The 21149-nt window shown below is 41.3% G+C and overlaps 1 protein-coding gene and 1 long non-coding RNA gene across 9 annotated transcripts in view; both read left to right on the top strand.

Moving 5' to 3' along the window:
• The window catches only part of pitx1 (paired-like homeodomain 1), a 42602-nt gene extending 40003 nt beyond the window's left edge, over nucleotides 1–2599 (top strand). For all 8 annotated transcript variants that reach the window (XM_080201458.1, XM_080201453.1, XM_080201457.1 and 5 more), the window contains one exon: nucleotides 1310–2599. In XM_080201458.1, coding sequence (XP_080057584.1) covers nucleotides 1310–1858 — 549 coding nt within the window. In that variant the 3' untranslated portion in view covers nucleotides 1859–2599. The remainder of the gene's footprint in view (nucleotides 1–1309) is intronic.
• Nucleotides 2600–4300: 1701 nt separating this feature from the next.
• Nucleotides 4301–8908, top strand: LOC145351803 (uncharacterized). The gene is made up of 3 exons (XR_013888456.1): nucleotides 4301–4383; nucleotides 5754–5833; nucleotides 8522–8908. It is a non-coding gene; the product is annotated as an uncharacterized LOC145351803 (long non-coding RNA).
• Nucleotides 8909–21149: the final 12241 nt, after the last annotated feature.

Below are 21149 nucleotides of genomic sequence, written 5' to 3'. Positions count from 1 at the left end.
TGGTGGTGAAAGCCCCGCTTCAGGAATAAATTTGCTTGCCAGCAAACCTAACTGAGCTCACGACTGTTACAGTCATTACTAAAGGAACACACTGCGTGTGTTAGTAAGCGGGTAATGAGCACCTATATATTTCTCAGAGTGTTTTCACATGGAATACTGACAATAACCCCATTGTCTAGTATTTTTCAGACCGTAAAATTAGACACAAATGTTTCACCTAACCCTGCTATTACGAAATCTTACAACCTGCTCTTAAACTAATAATTATCCAGTTAAATTGAATGTCATTTTCTGATAATTTTTCAGCAATAAGAATAGCAGAACACCCCAGTAGATTAAAAAAAGCTTGTTTCCCATACATGTAATTTCTACATTAATGCAGCTTACAAGAGAACATCCATGGGAAAAACTTTGCCATTCAACTATTGCTGGTCATGTAGTTCCCTCCTGTATTTAGATAGATAAAAGATCATTTTAATGAAAGTAAATGAGGTAGGCTTCAACGGCTAGTGCTCTCTTTATATTGTATTATCCCACCAGATGATCATCAATACAAATGTATTGTACGTTTACATGTTTTTGAATTTTCTTCAACGCTGCAGTTTTTTTCCCCCTCGAAAGCATAATGGGTTTTTAACGATGATTTTAGAAGTCGTCCTGGTTAGAAAGTTAACAATGATTATCTGTATTGTGCGTTACTTTCAGGGGAATGGAAATGTGCCTTATTTTCACAACGCCTGTAATTCACTTTAATGAAATTCAGAATCAATCATTTTACTGTCTATCAGATTCAACCCTCTACAAGAAGAGCAGACCACGGGTACTAACCCTCCTAAAGGAATTAGCAATTGGAACGAAAACCGAGGGATTTGCAGTTTTTTTAAATTTAACAATAGATTGACTGGAATGTCGGATTGCGCATAAATAAACTACAATCTGTTAGTTAGTTTCTGTTTACATCTCTTGATAGTTTCAAATTGACAGGATTCTTCTGAACATTTCTACTATTTTAATATTCACAAATCCCATGCAATTTCTTAGTCCGCAGTCTCCATACTCAAGCCACACATTTTAACACATGTTCATAATAGGATCACACAAAGGAACACTGAGAAGGCGTTTAAATTCTCAGTTCAAAGACTTTAAAACTATGAACTGCTAAATCCTTTGTGATTTTTTTCCTGCCATCTCGGTAATTCTAGACAGTAGAATTAGTCTTCTATTTCTTTGCTCTCTATCAGTGACAGCCTGGTGCAGAGGAGGGCCGCATGTTGATAATTTTCAACCTGCTCCTTGTCTTCCTTCGTAGGTTTGGTTCAAGAACCGCAGAGCAAAATGGAGGAAGAGGGAACGCAATCAGCAGGTGGACCTGTGTAAAAATGGATTTATGCCGCAGTTTAACGGCCTGATGCAGCCTTACGATGACATGTACGCCGGCTACAGCTACAACAACTGGGCGGCCAAGAGCCTGGCCCCCGGCCCGCTGTCCTCCAAAAGCTTCCCGTTTCTCAGCTCCATGAACCCACTGTCTTCTCAATCCATGTTCTCGGCTCCAAGTACCATCTCCTCCATGACAATGCAATCCACCATGGTGCATTCGGCCGTACCAGGAATGCCAGGCTCCAGCCTCAGTAACATCAATAATCTCAACAGTTCTTCCCTCAATACGGCCATGTCCTCAGCTGCCTGTCCATACGCGCCACCGACTCCTCCTTATGTTTACCGGGACACTTGTAACCCTGGTCTGGCCAGTCTGAGACTGAAACCCAAACAGCACAGTGGTTTTGGATACAGCAGTTTGCAAAATCCAGGGTCGAGTCTTAATGCATGTCAATATGCAGTCGACAGGCCGGTGTAAATATGCAGAGATAACTGGACGTTCGACACAGACTCACAGAGAGGGGGAAATAAGACTAAAACAGGATTTCATTGCAAGGTTTTAATGGCATTTTTAATCCCTCTCTTGGACTTCAAACACCGTTCTGTCCAATTCTCAAAACAAATATTTAACTGCAAGAACTTGAGTGCGTTTTTTTAAAAAAAGAAAGAATATTCAGTCGGGTACAATAATTCGGTATCCTTGAAAAAATTTTTAAGCTTAAGTTTACTATTAATTCTGAACAATTGAAAGTGGATTTGTGTATATATAGAAATCAATTCTATTATTGTTACACGTTGCAATACATTGATAAATATAAAGTTTTAAAAATGTTTAAACAAAGAAAAAATGCATGTCTATTGCTGTACTCCAGATGAAGGAATGTTATACATTACGGCCATTCCTAATTTCGCAGCAAATAAACCTACCTCTAAACTCTGGGACTCATTTGGCCCAAACATTAAAAAGTAACTCAATTTAAAAAAAAGCATGCTATAAAAAATCTGACGTTTTACATAGAATTGCTTTTGAATGGATAGATTTTTTAAAATTCCCCAACGGAGAGTATAAATACTATCTATATGTTTTAAAAACTGATTTTTTTTTCTCTCTGTGTCTCCACTTTGGGCCAATGTCACAGCGGCCGATTTCTCTTCCTGGTGGCATTTCGAAGCAGGGTTGTACAGTGTAGATTGCTGTAATAAAGTCTGAAAACATTGAAAAAAGAAAATTTACCTGGATGAATTGTTTTCTCTCCATCTCTCAGAACAATATTTCTCAGAGCCAAGTGCGTTACGGTGGCAGGTCCAGCCTGGGGACGTTAGCTGGGATCCCTGATCATAAATGGCCAGCTTCGGCCCTACTTCAATAAAACACGCGCTATTTTTTCCCCACCTCTTAACAGTCACGCATCAAGCTTGTTCAATTCTAACCGTGGTGCACAATGTGCACGGATTGCGTTCATGTACATGTGTTCTGTTTATACATCTCACGCCCAGTTATAAACATGGTTTATCAGGAGAGAGAGCTTTAAGATTTTCCACGGCTCTGGAAAGCGATATGAATTTGCAAATGTGTAGAACCCTGCCCGACTAGCAGCGAATCCAATCACAAATAAATGGAAAGCTTTCAAAACGCCACACGTTATTCCCTCCGCCGCCACCTTGAAGCCCTAGGAAGCGAGAGGGGAAGAAACACGCGAAGGAAGAATTACAACGGACACTTCATTTTCGCTTCGGGATCTGACAAGTTAACTCACTAGGATCAGCAGAAATGGTGAGACTGCTCGGATATTAATACACTCGGACGCAGTGGCGTTTCTTCATTTTGATGATGACATTGAAATATTAACCAGATTACGGTGTATGTAACGTAGGTTGTTCATAGCTCGACATGGTAAATAATAACCAAACGCAGCATGCAATTTAGTTTTTACTTGTTCTTTTTTTTAAAAAAAGACACGGTTTAGGAGTAGTGTCGGTGCAAAGAAACGATTTGTTCCGCCTCATTCATCGATGTCAAATTTTACCTCGGGTAAAGTCTAACATTGAAACAGTCCAACCGCCCCCTTGCCGCCCCCTTAGAATCAATATCTTGTTGGCTTCTGTTGGTCCTGAAATCGGGAAAATACGGATTTTTTTAAAAATCAGAATAACCACTTAATTCGCAGAGATCAGAGCGACTCTTTCTGAAGCGTGGGTAAAATATATTAAAATAACTGAATGGAGGAATATAATCAAGAATATTCTTCCTGTGTCTAGTCACAAGCTCGAATTTTGCAAAACTAACCAGAGAAGTGTTCCATAGACGAAATTACAGATTACATACAGAGTGATCATTTATAAACGGAATTACATAATTACAATGCGGGCACAACCTCAAGCGTTGATGCAAATACGGGATTATTTGTAGATTACCTAAAACCTCGACGCTGTGTAGGACTTGTATTACACTGTTTGCGGTGCATTGTCTAATGCCGCGGCAGGTCTACAGGCTACAATGTTCCTAATCCACAACCCAGTTTGGGAGAACGGGAAGGTGCTCTCCGTTATTTGCTTCGACTTTCTGCAGAGCGCCTGTGAATCCCTGAACAACTAACATGGGGAGCAGGTAAAGTAACATGGGGATTATTACCAGTGGGTTCAAACCTTAAAGTGACCACAGTTTAAATAAAAAAGGTGGTGGGGGGGGATGGGAACAGTGGTGACATAAAACCCGAGCGCCCCGCGGCCAGACACCTGATTCTTTTTTCTGGAGAGATTGAATTTCAGTTTGTAGGATTAAAAGGAAAGCATTTAAGAAATGAAGGTTGTGGGCGGGGTGGGGGTGCAGCGGGGTGGGGGGAAGTGGCGTGGACGGTTGGTGCTGAGAGACTCCAAAGCAGCTGCGAAGGATTACTGACAGTCGGCGCCAGTTCGAATAGTTCTGTTAAAATTGCGTTCGAGCGATGCTGGTCTTCAGAAGGAGAAATTAAAAGGACCTTTATCTCAACTTGCACATCGGGGGTGAGTTGAACCTCTTTACATTGCCCTCCCCCCCCATTCATATATATAGATATATATGCGATTGATAACGCTGAGGTTTACAGTAAACTGTCTTGTGCTATTCTGTGCATTTGCACGCGCCCTTTATATAAAAGTTGACCACTTATTCTCCGATTGTTAGAAAGCAATCCTTCCATTTAATTTCACGTCGTCACATTGCAAAGCGGCAGGATCCGAGTTTACAGTTTCCTGTTGCTTTCGTGGACTTTCTAACCCGAATATGACTTCCTTGTAAAGTCAGCTTGGTGTAGAGACACATTAAATCTCGATTGCAGAGGGTAAATAAAGGAGGGGGGGGGAGAGGGATGTTTTAAAGGGTTAAATGGCCCGCAGTGAAGGCTACCGCGTCCAGAGTTATCTCCGTTCAGTGAGGTTTGAAGGTAGGTTATTGAGAGCGGAAGAGAAAGCTTTGTAAATATCGAATATGCATCCTGCGTTTCTGGCAGTTCAGTAGAATTCTTCGAACTGTTAACAAAACGACAGGTTGATCCAAGGACAGAACAGGCAGCCTCTCAAAGCGCGCCCGGATCACTTTTATGTTGACAGGATCGAGTGGTTCCTCCAAGTGCCCTGTAAATTATGAATTAACAAAGTTTGATCTTTTTTTGATTGAGAGTGTGATTGTGAAAGTCAACCTTGGTAGTGTCAGGAAGTTCTTGCGGCGCAATTCCTAACAAAGGCCTCTGCCTTTTATTTATTTGCTTTGCTCCTTTTGGACAGTCACTTAGAAACAGATTTATTTCACTGCTGTTCTTAAGTATACCCTTTGAACAAAGCATTCAGGTGAGGTGTACCTTTTTTTAAAGGGACACTAGCTCCAGTGCCAATTAACTGTTTCGCCTTGAATTCGTAATAGTGAATAAATTCTACCCATTAAATGATATAGTATCGATTCAAGGCCTGTTATGTTTATAGGCCTCTTGGGAGATTGAATTGACTTATTTGGCCCAGAAGATGGCAAAATGGGAAATTAAATGGTATCCTTTCATTCAGCAAAATTGCTACTTCTCGCCCTTACTGCTGATCACGGAACACATTTTTCCTGAAATAATTATGGCTAAAATTCAAATTATGTATTTTACTGTGTGCCCCCCCCCCCCCCCCCCCCGCGAAGTTAGCTACAGAGAACAAGTTTCAATTCTGTATGTATAGACGGGAAAAGATGCATGTTAGAGAATCTGAACAGAAGTGTGGATAATGTGTACAAACCTTCGCCCCTCTTGTATTTCCAACCATAACATCTAGCCTGTATATTAGGTTAGATTCAAGGTCTTCTGTGAACCAGTTACTGGGAATTATTTGGAAATTATTTAATTGAAAATAATTTGCAGACCCTTGTGCTGGAGAGATCTGTCTTCCGCCGGGTCCCAAGTTTTGGCTGCAAGCCTGGGGCAGGATGGGCTTGTCAGATGTAAGTATGTTATCAAAAAGAGGGCGCACCTTCTGCATTGCACCGAGGCACCCAGAATCGTGACCAGGAGCACAGGAGAGAAAAAAAAACAAAGTTCGGGAGGGTGGGGGCGGGGGAGCCTAAGGGGTGAATTAAAGAGTACAAGTGAATTTAAAACGATGGAAATCGAAGTAGTCTCTGGGGAATATCTGCTTGTTTTCAAATTAAGGATCCTCATTTCCTTCTCTTTCGCAAACCTGTAAATATGTTCAATTTCTGACTCACCCGTGCTTAAATATCCCAGATACATTGTTGGAAATAGTCTGCTTAATCAGCTGGAGTTTGTTTTGGAAGAAAGTTTATTTATAGTAGTGAGGCCCGCAGCTGGGACACTACTGGATATTTCCAGCCTTTCCAGCGAATTGCGCTTCTCTTCCAATCCGTTAACTGGGAGGAGCGGAGTTTAATTTTGCTTTTGCTTCACGAGTTGGACCTCATTGCACAAAGCTTCCCGATTAAAGATTTAATCGGATTAATCGAGAAACTGGCATATTAAGGGGCGGGGAGGGCGCAGGAATGAATTAAGACTGAGGAGCTGCCGCCGGCTGTCCCACGCTGGCTTGTATTCTGGAGAAACTCCGTCTGAAAAGGTCCGAAGAATACGAATTTTTACAGTCACCAATAAATTCAGATGAACTTCGACATCATTCGCTTGTCTGAAAATGGTATTCCGAACTGATTAATTCAGAGCACTGCATTCATTGTATCTGGCTGCGCTTATGTCAGCGCACATTTTATACATATTTCCTCAGGTGTGCTGAAATATTTGATTCACGTTTTTCTTTTTCTCCCCAATGTCATCTGCTTTAGCAATCGTGACCAAATTGACGGCGGAAGGATTTCCATCGCAGCCGCCCATTAATCAGATATTTTTATTCGGATACTTACGGCGCAAAATATTCTAAAATACGCGATCAATGAGATAACATCTCACACCCTGATTTTTTTAAAATATTAATTGTGTATATATCACTTATTGCGTTGTTGAGATGAGTTGCACCCTCTGTATTGAATGCACCTGCAGAAATCGTTCGTATTTATTTTGTTTATTAAACCGGCTGCAAAAAAAGCCTCCCAGAACATCTTGATATCTTGCGTCTAACTAAAGTGCATTAAATGAGTGACTACACATTCCGTTTGCTACATTTCACTTCAATTATTTCTTACATTGCCCTTTTTCGAAATTCGGGGAGGCACTTTTCTTCATCAATGCAAATTCTTTCGAAGCTAACACATCTATTACAGTTGTTTTAAACAATTCGGCGTGGATCCTATGCCCCAATACCTGAGCTTTTGTATTATTTCGTGTTTGTATTATTGCCGCAACTCGAGATTTCTGACAAAAACCAGCCACGTCTCTCATTATTTACAAACATACTCTGTTCGTTTTGTTAATTTGAGCTGCTCAGTACCCAAATTCACGAATCCCAATTGAAAACATTTCTACTATTGATGTAAATACTAGATAAAAGATACTTATAGCGAAGTGACTTTCGTTATGTGAGACCGTGACCGCTGCATCATTACATTCCGCCTCCTTCGAAAAACCCGAACACCACAATTTGATTTGATTTATTATTGCCACATGTATTGGTATACAGAGAAAAGTATTGTTTCTTGTGCGCTATACGGGCAAAGCACACCGTTCATAGAGAAGGAAAGAAAAGGGTGCAGAATGTAGTGTTACAGTCATAGCTAGGGTGGCGAGAAAGATCAATTTAATATAAGGTAGGTCCACTCAAAAGGCAGCAGGGAAGGAGCTGTTCTTGAGTCTGTTGGTTCTGGATCTCAGACTTTTGTACCTTGCAATTAACACAGCGAGATGTCCCAGGGCGCTTCAACGGAACATAATCAGGCAACATAACTAGAAAGAACCACAACCGATGGGTGATACAGGAGAAACAGAGACCAAAATACTTCTTTTTGTCAAAAGGATACCCTCGCCGAAGCCAGATCGTGAAGTGTTTGGCCTTCACGAAGTCAATTGCAGTTACTCATTGCTCACCCTTATCTGTCTGATTGCATTCAGAATTACTATTTAATTTGAAAAGACGAGACTATCACAGCCATATCCCTTCGCCCGCCAAAAAAACAGGAACCACTGTTTGCTCGGTGGTTAACATTATTATTCGTTGCCTTCAAATATTTACGATCATCCGCAAGAACTAGCAAGTGAGCACCATACAAGTAATGAGTTGCACTTGTGCCTCCGTAATTTATACACGATTGATGCATAATAAGTAGTCTTCGGTTAATTATTTTGTATTAATTAATGTATCTTTTAACATCGCTGCAATTGCATTTAAAAAGATTGGAATAATAACGGCTGGGTCATAAAAGGGGAAAAATAATTATAGCTGATACAGCTACACAATTAACTGAGACGCAGGAAGAAGGATAATGCAGCAATAAAGATGAAAGCCAGCGATGCTGCGATTGATTGAACTAAATCAATTACCGGTGTATCTGGAGCACAAGCTGTAAACACATCAGAACGAGTGCTCATTCTATTGCACATATATATTGTTTCATACATACACTGACCATTGACAGAAGTGCTATCGGAACATATGCGCACGTAACTAAATGCAAAAATGCTCCAGCATTTTCAAGCGTAATGTTCTATATATTCTTCCCTTCCTCAAATAGCCGGAGCCCGATCCTCGCTAAAACGTCCATCTAAGATAATTCTGAACCAACCACGACCCACTTTAAAAAATGTATAGACTCTCTGCAGAATAATAAATCGAATTGTGGAAATTGGAAATAATTTGTGATGTTACATTCTCGAGACTACCGTTATTATGCACGGACTTCCCGGACACATGGGCAGGAGAATGGCTGGATAATCCGGGAGTCTGCTCCCGGTCTGAATCTCAAGTGCGCTGAAGGCAGCTGGTGTGAGATCATGTTTTGTGGATAGTCTCTGGCGTTCGGGCTTTGTGAAGGACGTGGAATGATTTCAGCCAATGTCCCCGCACGGTCTCTGACGCATCTTCTGGGAGCTTCTTATATTTAGCATGGAATCTGTTTCCCTCTTTGTTAGACTGCAACTGGTTTGAGTTCATGATGTGATCGGTGTAAGATTCCATTCCTCCAGGGACACCAGACTGTATTGGTGCTCACATTATGGTCAGTGTCCGTGCACCTTCTCGTCATATATGTGAAACAGTGCGCGTTTCGCGTCCCCATGCTGTTAAGAGAACAAAGGTCCATGGACTGAGATATGAGCTTTTTTTTTTATCTCAATGCCAAGTGCAACTCGCAGTATAACGGTTCGGAGATTGGAGATAAAAGGCTGTCTAGACAATCTGAAATATAGTAACGGTATAGCTTATAAGAGTTACATCAAGGGAATAAAATCCACAGTTAGTAATTCTGTACGCAATTCCATTCTGTATATAACGACAATATATTAAAAGTTTACACACCGCAATCGTCAGCTTATCTTTCTAAGAAATATATCTTTATGAGTCTTCAAAGGTTTTGTGGCGGCCCCACAGTGAGAAAGTGTGTGTGTGAGGATGAATTGGCTGTAATACTCCGTCAGAGCTAGTGCCATGAACCATGGCTGCTAACTCCCAGGATGACAGCATACATATCAGAGTGCCACCGTTTTGGTACTGGAAGTGTTTATTGATAGTCTTCTTTTGGAAGGCTAACATCCGCGTTCTTAACTTTTCAACGACAAAGGAGATAGATGGGTGGACGCCACGTGCAAGGGCTGAAGGATGTCAGGCCCGCCGGATTTCGAAAACGCATGAACTCATTTTCTTTGGCTTCTCGGAATTCCAGTTATGGTGAGCCGACAGCTGCTTGGGATGGGAAAGGAGCAGGGGGAAAGTGGATCCAATCACAAGGCTATTCAATGGCTTATGGCAGAATATTAAAAATATCTACAGGAGAGGATTAAAGAGGGAACAAGTGTTGCACAGTGACGCGTAAAATAACACGCTCGGGAGAGAATGAAATCGTGCTTCAGCGTGCACAATGCTCTTGTTATTTACTTTATTCATAATCGCAATCTGAACTTCTCTCTTCCAATGCTCCAAAATTACCCCCCCCCCCCACCCCCCGTTTTAGGTGTAATGTACGTGTTTCTATTTCAATTCTGTGAAGCATTAGGCTTTTAATTCTCCAAAAGCTGTTTGACCATGGTCACTATACTGCAAAATAGAATGTGCAACACGTTGATTCGATTTACTATTGTCACATGTATTTGTATAGAGTGAAACGTATTGTTTCTTGTCCTCAATCTGACAAAGCATATTGTTCACAGAGAAGGAAAGGAGAGGGTGCAGAATGTAGTGTTACAGTCACAGCTAGGGTGTGTAGAAAGATCAGTTTCCGAGAATTGTCGGCACGAGTCGTGTTTTTTTTTAAATCGCACCGATTTTCCATCCTTTTTATGTCGTTTGTCTTCATAATTATAACCATCGTCTCCATGGTTACATTGATTTGAGGGTGTTATGATTCTAATCCATTCCATTACATCCATCTCTGATGAACTGATTCCTTACCATTTGGGTGTCTGATGGTCTCAAATGTGCAAGACCAAACAAAAAAAAAACTTGCTTGCATTCAGGAATTTCAATAAACCATGACTGGATCCACAAAGCAAAGGGATACAAGCAGATAGGGTGCCGAGGACATGAAGCTTTACCTGGTACCTGTACTGATTGACAGGCCTTGCTCCTCACAATGAGCTCTGTGTGGTCTGCCTCATGTCTATGCCTTAGAGCAAAGCTTACTCGGGGAGGTTAGCAAAGTGAAATGGAAGGTACAAAAGATACATGGAACGTAAATGTTCTGGTTGAGTAAATGTCCCCCGGGGATGGCTTCGGAATATTGACTATTTATCGATCTAACCAAGGTACACTCGAAGGTATGAAATTCAAAGAGGATGGATTTAACTTTAAAAATACGCCTCTCGGCCCGACGCTAGTACATAAAAATCTCAACAATCGGTTTTGTTTCATCTTAATGAGGTCAGGGAATCCACCTTTTACTTACTGATCACAGCACAACATTGCAGTACTGAATTTTAATGTAACTGTGGCAAGTGTTGCAAACACCTTAACCACAATCTGCTGCGAGCATATTAGATAAATACAGACATTGCTCAACATTGTCTCTATCCGCAACTGCCTGTTGTCAGTTTATTTTCTCTTTCCTCTCGCTGATGACTCGTGCCGCTAGCATTCCCTTCAGTGCCACCCCAATTAGCCATTCCTTATGCGCGAAGTCGAACAGGGAAAGTCGCGGAATTATTCAACCATTCAGTTGGGGTATTTCTACAGCCAAATCCCAAGTTTTTTTCTTAGCGTACAAATAACTCAACTTCCAGCAGCTCTTGCTAGACAGATGGGCCGTAAGTAATTTAGATTTTATAACTTATTGCCCTGTCGGCAAAGCAAGGGTACTCTTTTTTATTGATTTATGAGATGTGGGCATTGCTGGCAAGGCAATGCCCACATTTGTTCTCTATTTCTAATTACCTTTGAGAAAGTGGAGGAGTGAGCTGTCTTTTGGAATAGAACTGAATGCCATTTCAGAGGGCAGTTAAGGGTCAACCACATTGCTGTGGGTATGGAGTCCCACATAGATGAGACAGAGAAAGGATGGGAGATGTTCTGGCATGTAGGACATGAGTAAACCCATCAGTGAACTACAACCATTCAGTAGTTTCGAGGTCGCCATTCCTCTCACTCGCTTTTTATTCCAGATTTATTGAATTGTAACATTTAAATTACCCAGTCATTGTGGTGCGATTTGAATTCATTTTCTTCAGATCATTCATCAAGCTCCCTGGATTACTAATCTAGGAACATAGTAACATAACCTCTATGATGATATATCCCTAGGGCAGGCAGATTTGCCAATTGTTATAAGCTTATTTCCAAACAGCTGAGACAACTACATGCTGAAATAAATCATAGAAACCTTACAGTGCAGGAGGAGGCCATTCAGCCCATTGAGCCTGCACCAACAACAATCCTACCCAGGCCCTATCCCTGCAACCCCAGGTATTTAATCCCTCTGCCACCAAGGGGCAATTTAGCATTGCCAACCCATTTAATCCACCTATCTTTGGAGCGTGGGGGGAAACTGTAGCATCCGCAGGAAACCCATGGAGAAAATATGCGAACTCCACATTGACAGTCACCCGAGGCCGGAATCAAACCCAGGCCTCTGGCACCATGAGGCAGCAGTGCTAACCATTGTGCTATGGTGCCACCTATAATACAATAAAATAAAGTTGATTGAATAGAATCTTAGTTCACCCATCTCTCTTAACCTTTTTTTTTGTTTATGATAATTAACTCAAAAATCTTACCTTATTTTCAAATTATTCAATACAGATCATCTTTACATCCAATTTTCCCTCTTCCTTCTCACTCCATTAAAATGTCAGCTGCTTCAATGGTTTTGGAGCCATTCTGAAAAATCTGTCTGACTAATCCAGCTTCATATCAAATGAGCACATACCTTGCCCAAACTACTATCAGAAGATTTATCTGGTCATTTAATGACGCAGTTATCCCACTATCCAAAGGCCTATTAAGACTTCAGTCCAAATCCAGAGCAGACTGTCCAATGAAAATTTTCCCTCTTTTGGGGAGCTGCAATGATCCTAACTGATATAAATTTGGAGTAGTTTAAATCCAGTTGCATTGCATTTGGTGCCAGCTGCAATTCATGAGTTGCACTCTTGCTCTGAATCAGAATGTGGCAGGTTCAAGCTCCAAGCCATAAAGATGAGCACGCAATCCAGGCTGACACTTCAAGGCTGCATTGTGGGAATGCTTCACTTTCAGAGGTGCTGTCTTTCAGGTAAGATATTGGCTAGAATTCACCGACCTCGCCCTTGCCTGGGATTCTCTGGTCCATTACTGTGAATAGAGATTTGGCTCAGTGTCAAATTATCTATTCTCATTGGCAGCCCAAAGAATTATGACCACTATAACCAAGCCCTGTCTGCCCTGTTTGCTCTCTCAGATGGAGTAAGAAGTGTCACAACACCAGGTTAGAGTCCAACTAGTTTATTTGATAGAAATAAAATTTCTATCAAATAAACTATCAAATAAAAGTTTACCCCAGTCCAACACTGGCATTTCTACATCATGACTCTCAGATGGACATAGAAGTTCCCCTGGCATTGTCTGAAAAAGAACAAGGAGTCTATCACTAAGGCCAACTATTCACATTACTGACCATATATGTAGAGTCATAGAATCTTTGTAGCTAAGGAGAAGGCCATTTGGCCCAACAGGTCTGTGCCAGCACCCTATAACAACAATGGAGCTAGTTCCACTTTCCTGTCCTTTCCCACAACTCTGTAAATCCTTTCTTGACAGGTATTTATCTAAGTTCCTTTTGAAAGCCACAACTGAAACGGTCTTCACCACACTCTCCAACAGTACACTCCAGTTGATAGAATCATAGAATCATGCAGAAGAGACCCTTTAGCCCATCAAGTCTGCACCGACACATGAGAAACACCTGACCTCCCACCTAATCTTATTTACTAGCACTTGGCCCAAAGCCTTGAATGTTTTGGTGTGCCAAGTATTCATCCAGGTACTTTTTAAAGGATGTGAGGCAATCTGCCTCTACCACCCTCTCAACCAATGCATTCAAGACTGTCACCACCCTCTGGGTAAAAAAGTTTTTCTCACATGCCATCCTGCCCCTCATCTTGAGCCTGAGTTCTGAACCACATGCTGGGCTTTTCCTTCTGTCGCCTTTGGTTTGTTTGCAAATCAGCTTAAGTCTCACCTTATCCCCGCACCACCGCCCCCCCATCCCCCTCACCCAGCCAATGGGAACAATTTCAATCTATAAATTCTGTCTCAATCTGTCATCATTTTGATTACCTCAATTCTCTTCTCTAAGGAGAGCAACCAAAAATTCTCAATCTGTCTTTGTCACCAAACATTCTGGAAACATGCTTGTAAATTGTTTCTGCAACCTTAGTAAAGCCTTCACATCCTTTTTTTAAAAATGCAGTGCATCGAATTGGCATTTATCTTCTAGTTGCAAGCTTACGGCAATGACACAGAATTATTCATATCAGCACTGAATATAGATGTAGCTAAGCAGTGATAAATCAATACAATTAGGTATAATAATCCAAGCTGAAACTAATTTGACAGTTAGCTCCTAGTTTGCATCGCTTCATTGTTATCTTCTTGAGGGTTACCACTGACCAAAAATTCAACTGGATGAGTTGTATAAATACTATGGCAACAAGTGAAGGTCAGATACACCACATGGGCTCTAGCATTTTAAGAACGCAGCCCACCACCACCTTCTCAGAGTAATTGAAGTGGGCAATGTAAACTGGCCTCCAGTATTAAATTAAAGAATTAAAAAAATACACAAACATTTTCTTAATTTGGTACTAATTGGAGCAACAGAGTTTAGAAAGGCTGTCCATGGAATTTCACAATGTCAGAGCAGGCACTTTGACATTTTATGAACAAAGAAGTAGGATCTGAATAATTGCCATATTGAAACAGCAATCAAATCTGGAATGCAACACTGTATCTGTTCAGATCATCCATTCTAAAGCACAACAGTATTTGGTCAGTACATTTGGCTGGTGCTTAGGAGGTCATTATTGTTTTTAAAAGTACATATTTTTTAAAACAGTTCAACTTTATGAAAAAGCAAGCTTCGCATATTAACTTCAGCCACACTACCACTGGCTTGGTTTTTGGTTTCAAGTGTGAGCAATGACCTCATTGTAACTGAAAACAAAAAAAACAAAATCAAAACTTAAGTAGTCTATTGAAATAGCTTTACAGTTTTACACAAGCAGATTAACAGAATGCTTAACTGTTTATGAAGGTGTATAATTGTGTTATGGCTTCAGATATTATCCAGAATAAATTTATAATGTGCACAAATTAGTCACATACTTGTATCTTTTTCAATAATACAAAATATCTGTAATGACTGTATTATGTGTGTGTTTCTTTCAGTCTCTGTTCTTCCTCAATGATGTTCTGTCTGTCCTTTATTTTCTTTTGCTTTACTCTCCACTTCCTCTTTTGTTATATCTTTCATTTTTTTTCTTTCTGACCTATCTAGCTATTGAATACTGGTTGATTATGGACCGCAAGTGCTTTTTTTGGAATAGCACAGAATGCATCAACACAGAGATCTAGGGTTCTGAAGGCCATTTCCACTTCGCACTCTCGTACTGTTTCCTTCACAGCATTACTTTGCTCTCTCTTTCAGTCTTTGACTTTTTACCATCTTTAACATGGGCAACATGATGGCACAGGAGACTACAACGGCACAGTGGTTAGCGCTGCTCACAGCACCAGGGACTCAAGTTTAATTCTGGCCCCAGATCACCAATTGTGTGGAGTTTGCACATTCTACCTGTGTCTGCATGGGTTTCCTCCAGATGCTCCAGTAGCCCATAGCCCAAAGATGTGCGGGTTAGGCTGATTGTCCATGGTAAATTGCCCCTTGGTGTCAAAGGGATTGGCAGCAGAAATAAGTAGGTTACAGCGATAGGGCCTGGGTGGGACTATTGTCAGTGCAAGCTTCATGAGCCAAATGGCCTCCTTCTGCACTGTAGGGATTCTAAAGCCTCTTGTGATGTTGATCAGTGGGAAAATGAGATTTTGTATCAAACAAAATATTCAGCTGTAAATAAACTACCAAACAGCAGACACCAGGGGAACAGATGAATGAGTGAATCAGTTGCACTTTTGCAGCCTGTCAAACTCCTTAAAGAGGTGTTTCTCAATATTTTAGTGAGTTTTGTCTTCTTACTGTGATTGCAGTAGCACTGAAACCTTCAGTACAATGTGTTCATTGGTTCATTGCCCTCTATTTGATTGATACAAAGTGACGGAAAGTCACAAACATGATGAATTTGCTTCTTATTTGGCAGAAATTCAATATTAATGTGTATTTTTTCTTGCCAATTTTCTCCCCTCCCCTCCTTGAAGGCTATTACTTTTATTCAGGTGTAAGCCTTGACAGTGATTGGGGGCAAGCATTTATCACTGATGAACCCAACCTTATTTTTGCTCAAAGTGCAGACATGTGCACTTGAAGCAGGCATTATTGGATTGCAATCAGAAGAGGAAACCAGGGTCAATTTTCTCCTCTTTACTCCAACAGTGCTGAGGCCACTTGTGCTGTAACTTCTTCCCCCGTTGAAAGCAAACAATTGAGTACAGATTCCACTGTGAAACTTCCTGCTCCTTGTGACACTAGATTCAATTTTTGAACCATCAGGGAGATTTTAAAATTGAGGATTTTAAATGTCCGAGGTTGCATGTTTGAAAAGTGTGTTGCTCCATTACAATAATTGCCCCCTTTGCAGAGTTCCTTTCCCTCCCCAGTCACTCCCTTTGCAGAGTTCCTTTCCCTCTCCTTCCAGATTGTCTCCGTTGCAGAATTGCCTTCCCTCCCCAATTTTTCCCTTTGCAGAGTTCCTCCTATCCCTCCCCCCCGCCTCACTGCAGAGCTCTCCCCCCACCTCCCCCTCCAGCTCCTCCTGCCATTTCCCCACACACCTCAGGGCTCATCCCCTCAGGCCTTGCCCCCTCAGGCTCCACCCTACTGCCAGAGTGCCCAGTTGGCAGTGCTAGGGTGCACTATGGGCAGTGCCAGTCTGACATTGCTCTACGGACACTGCCTGGCCCTGCCCCAACTACCCTGGGGCTGCAATAGCCTCCAGTCCCACCAGCGATGCCATCACATCTGATCCCCGTTGGTGGGGACCATACATGATTCCCGCCGGTGAGGATCTCGGTCAGTGAGCAGCTAAATTCAAAGGAGCATCCAGGATTCACTAATGACATTTAACTAATGTCATTAATATCAAAATCAGCTTTGCACCCTTTCTGGGTTTGACCAGTATGGCAAACTGGTAAGATCACACTTAGAGAAATAATTTCCAATGGCTGAAAGGTTGGTAGAAGAATACAATTAAGGTGATTGGCATAAGAACCAGAGGTGACATGTGGTTAAACCATTTTTATGCAACTAATGATTTAAATTTTGAAATGTATTGCCTGAGAGGGTGGTAAATAGAAGCTTTTAAGAGGGAATCAGTAAAGTATTTGAAAGAAAAAAACAGTTTCAGGGACATGGGGCAAGACTTGGCTTTCAGCTGAGGAAGAGTCATCCTGACTCAAAATGATGGCTCTGTTCTCTCGCCACAGATGCTGTCAGATTTGCTGAGAAATTCCAGCATTTTCCGTTTCTGTTTTGGACTCCAGCATCTGCAGTATTTTGCCTTTGGCTTTGGGACTAATTGAATTGCTCTTTGAAAGAGCCAACACATTTAATGGACTGAATTACCCTCTTCCGTGCAATTCTATTCCAATATTCTTTGATTAAATGGTCTCGGACTTCAAACAAAGTTACATTTTCTCCTTTAAAAAGCAACTGGGAAGATTACTATTACAGAGAAATCTTCAGGGTTGTTGGTGTATAATAGCTACAGTTAGCTACAACATTGACTGAGCACATCATGCAGAAGTTAGAGATTCCTCCTCAAAGTCTTGAGGGTTGCTTTTTGAAGGGATTCTTCCAGGTTCAGTGAACTGTTCTGGTACACAATTTTACCAACCTCCTTCTGACAGTTCCTACATGCAGAAAGATGTCTCAAAATGCTCTCAAACAAAGGACGCTAAGGACAATAGGGAAATGGGGAATTGAAGATCTTTGGCTGCAGAGGCTAAAGGTACATTCAAAGGGGAAGGTTTTGAAGAGATCTTTAAAATTAGGGGGCAGAGGAAATTGGGCAGGGTGTTTTTGGGTGCTGAAGAAAGTGGCCATCTAACATGGAGCAATGGACAAGGAGGAGAGTGTTAGAGGAAAAGATGGAATGTAAAACAGGGTGAGGACTGTAAGGAAGTTGAGACGATCCACTTCATAGTAGCTTTTGTGAACTCTGAGGTCAATTCAGAGGGAAACATCATGCAATCAGGATTTGGGCTGTGCCATTTTGGGTGAGTTTGAACTTATGGATGGTTAAGATGGGTGCAGGCAAAGCATTGAAGAAGCCAAGCTTGAAGGGAAGGCAGGCATGAATAAATGGGTGAGGAAAGTGAATAGGGAAGAAGGCAGAGAATGTTGCATAAGTGGACAAAAGCAGACAGTTATGAAGCACGACTGAGGGATGAAACTGAATGCAGATTTAAGCTGTAAAGTTCTATAATTCTGGCTTGATATGACAGCCAAGGAGATTATGGTATTTTCTATACAAAGCTGTCCTGCATCATTTCATTTATTTATTGGTGTCACAATTGGACTTATATTAACTCTGCAACAAAGTTACTGTGAAAATCCCGTAGATGCCACACTCCGGCCCCTGTTCAGGTACACTGAGGGAGAATTTATCACGGCATAGCATCTAACCAGCAAGTCACTTGGACTGTGGGAAAACCAGAGCGCCTGGAGCAAACCCGCGCAGACAGTGACCAAAGCCGGGAATCAAACCCAGATCCCTGATGTTGTGATAAGAACATAAGAAATAGGAGCAGGAGTAGGCCATCTAGCCCTTCGAGTCTGCCCCGCCATTCAATAAGATCATGGCTGATCTGAAGTGGATCAGTTCCACTTTCCCACTCTCTCCCCATAACCCTTAATTTCCTTGTCTATCAGAAACCTATCTACCCGTGACTTAAATATATTCAGCAAGGTGGCCTCCACCACTTCAACGGGCAGAGAGTTCCAGAGATTCACCACCCTTTGAGTGAAGACGTTCCTCCTCAACTCCGAACTAAACTGCCCCCCGCCCTTATCTTGAGGCTATGCCCTCTAGTCCTGCTATCCTTTCTAAGCAGGAAGAATCTCTCTACCTCTACCCTATCTATCCCCTTCATTATCTTATACGTCTCTATAAGATCCCCCCTCAGCCTTCTAAACTCTTAACGAGTACAGACCCAGTCTATTCAGTCTCTCTTCATAGGCTAGCCCCCTCATCTCCGGTATCAGCCTAGTGAACCGTCTCTGCACTCCCTCCAAGGTCAAAATATCCTTCTGCAAGTGCGGTGACCAAAACTGCACACAGTACTCCAGCTGCAGCCTCACCAGTACCCTGTACAGTTGCAGCAAGACCTCCCTGCTTTTATATTCTATCCCCCTCATTATGTTGTGATGCAACAGTGCTAACCACTGTGCCGCATTACATGTGGAAAGTGCAATAGCCTCCTCTTATCTGCACATTCTACTGCAATAAGTCTCACCTTTCTGCTACAATGCAACTAACCTCCCTTTTCTATGTGCAACTCCCCTACAAAAAGTCCCACTAATCTATGGCTAATCTGTTGCAATCTTTCTTGTTATATACTGTCTTTCCACAATACTTAGCCATGCCTGTGCCAGCTTGTCATACATGTATCACTTGCTACAATACCTGGGCGTACAGTAAAAGACAGAAACAAAGAGCATTCATGTGACAGTTTCCAAACTAAAGTATTGTGCAAATACTCATTCCTACCAAAACTCCTGATGCAGCAAGAATAGACATACAAACACATGCTCACGGAGATAAAATCCACCTTGCACTTACAATCGGGCTGGCTGGCTATCAGGGTCTTTGAAATCAACTGCCAAATTTTGCCTTCAGTTAAAATCAACAAGCCTCCATAAAAGTTATATTATTTATACCAATGAGCTTCTCTTTTTAATTTAACATGTAAAGCATAACAGATGCAGCAACCAATCATGGGGCCTGTCCCTCTGGAATAACAAAAACATTCTTGAGATTTCCTGTACTTTGGCCTTTAGTGCCAATCTATGGACATCATTTTAAAAATTTTATATTGAAATGGGAAAATAAAATTACTGCCTGTTGTTGATGTTGCACTGCTTGTTGCTGACATTGCATTGCTTGTTGGTAATGTTTCACCCCTTGTTGTTGATGTTACATCACTTGTTGGTGATGTTGTTGATGTTGCACAACTTGCTGTGTTGATACTGTGTGTCTTGTAAGGGGTATTTTTAAAAGTCAGCTCTGTTTTATACGGTTTCAATTTGTCTAGGCAGCAGGCAACTCAAATGTTAAGAATGTAGAATAATGATTGATTTTAGCTGGGGTTGTGTTTGTTTAAACAGAGTTAATGCATTTTTGTTTACTTAGGTTTCCTTTGGGGTTTCAAAATAGGATTTTGATTATGTTGAAGGACAGAGTCATGCGATTAATTGAGGAGCTATATGCTTGCAGGAAAGACAATGGCTGGAATTTTACCACCTCACCCACCCCAGAATTGGGGTGAGTGAGGCTCACAGATCAGAATTCTCCGTTGGCCTCCGGTGGGATTTTAAGAGCCTCACCTAAGTTAGGTCCCCTTGAATATCGCTTAAAAGAGTAAGTATAAGATAACTTTGGCAGAGTTGTCTTATATATTCTTCTATTCAACAACCTTGCAGACAATTTCATGTCAGCCTGTAGGTCGGACTGACAATAGGTCAGGTTTGGATCTTCCTTTGTCTCTCAACATTTCATGAGGATCCTCTTGACAATCTGGAAATATCTTTCTTTAATTCACATGGCATTGGGTAATATGGTGATGGTGCTGAACCTGTGCTGCTCAGTGAATTCTTGAAATTCTCTGCAGATTAATTGGTTTCTGTTATCGTATGTCATTCAGGAATCCCTTGCTCAATGAGCAGAAATCATATTGCTGAGATTGTCATGTATCTCTCAAATCTTTCAGCTTTCAGTTAATAGGGAATTTTGATTAATCACCTGCAACAATGAGATACAATACTTGGAAGTGTGAATGGTACTGAACATGTGTAATGAACATTGTCACTTCTGACCTTACATTGGAGGGATGGTTATTGATGAACCAATTGAACATGGTTGGGGTCAGGATTCTGAGGAGCTCCTGCAATAATGTCCTAGTGCCAAGATGGTTTGCCAAGACAGTATATTGACCAACTATCTAGAGAATGGTTATTTTAGATTTTGTGCAATGAAAAAGGACTAATTAATAATCTAATTGAAAATTAATCTTTAGGGAAGAGTGGCCATAATAGAATTTTACATGAAGCTTGAAAGTGACCAGTCCAAATTAACTTGTCTGATCAATTCCAGCACATGCTCCATCCAAAATACACCTCCATTTTAAGAGATGGACACTGGCTATTAGTGGCACATCTAGTTTGAATGTGTCTGAGCCCTTCATTAATTTGCACCTCTTAGGCATGCAATCATATAAGTAAGTATGCAGTACACAGTTTGTGCACTTTCTGCTTTAGAATAAAGATATATGTGACAATCACATGCTGC

Source organism: Carcharhinus amblyrhynchos, chromosome 13 (genome assembly GCF_965287045.1).
Source record: "Carcharhinus amblyrhynchos chromosome 13, sCarAmb.v2.hapA, whole genome shotgun sequence".
Classification (NCBI taxonomy): domain Eukaryota; kingdom Metazoa; phylum Chordata; class Chondrichthyes; order Carcharhiniformes; family Carcharhinidae; genus Carcharhinus; species Carcharhinus amblyrhynchos.
The sequence above is the reverse complement of the archived record's forward strand: the minus strand, read 5'-3'. Positions and strand labels throughout refer to the sequence as shown.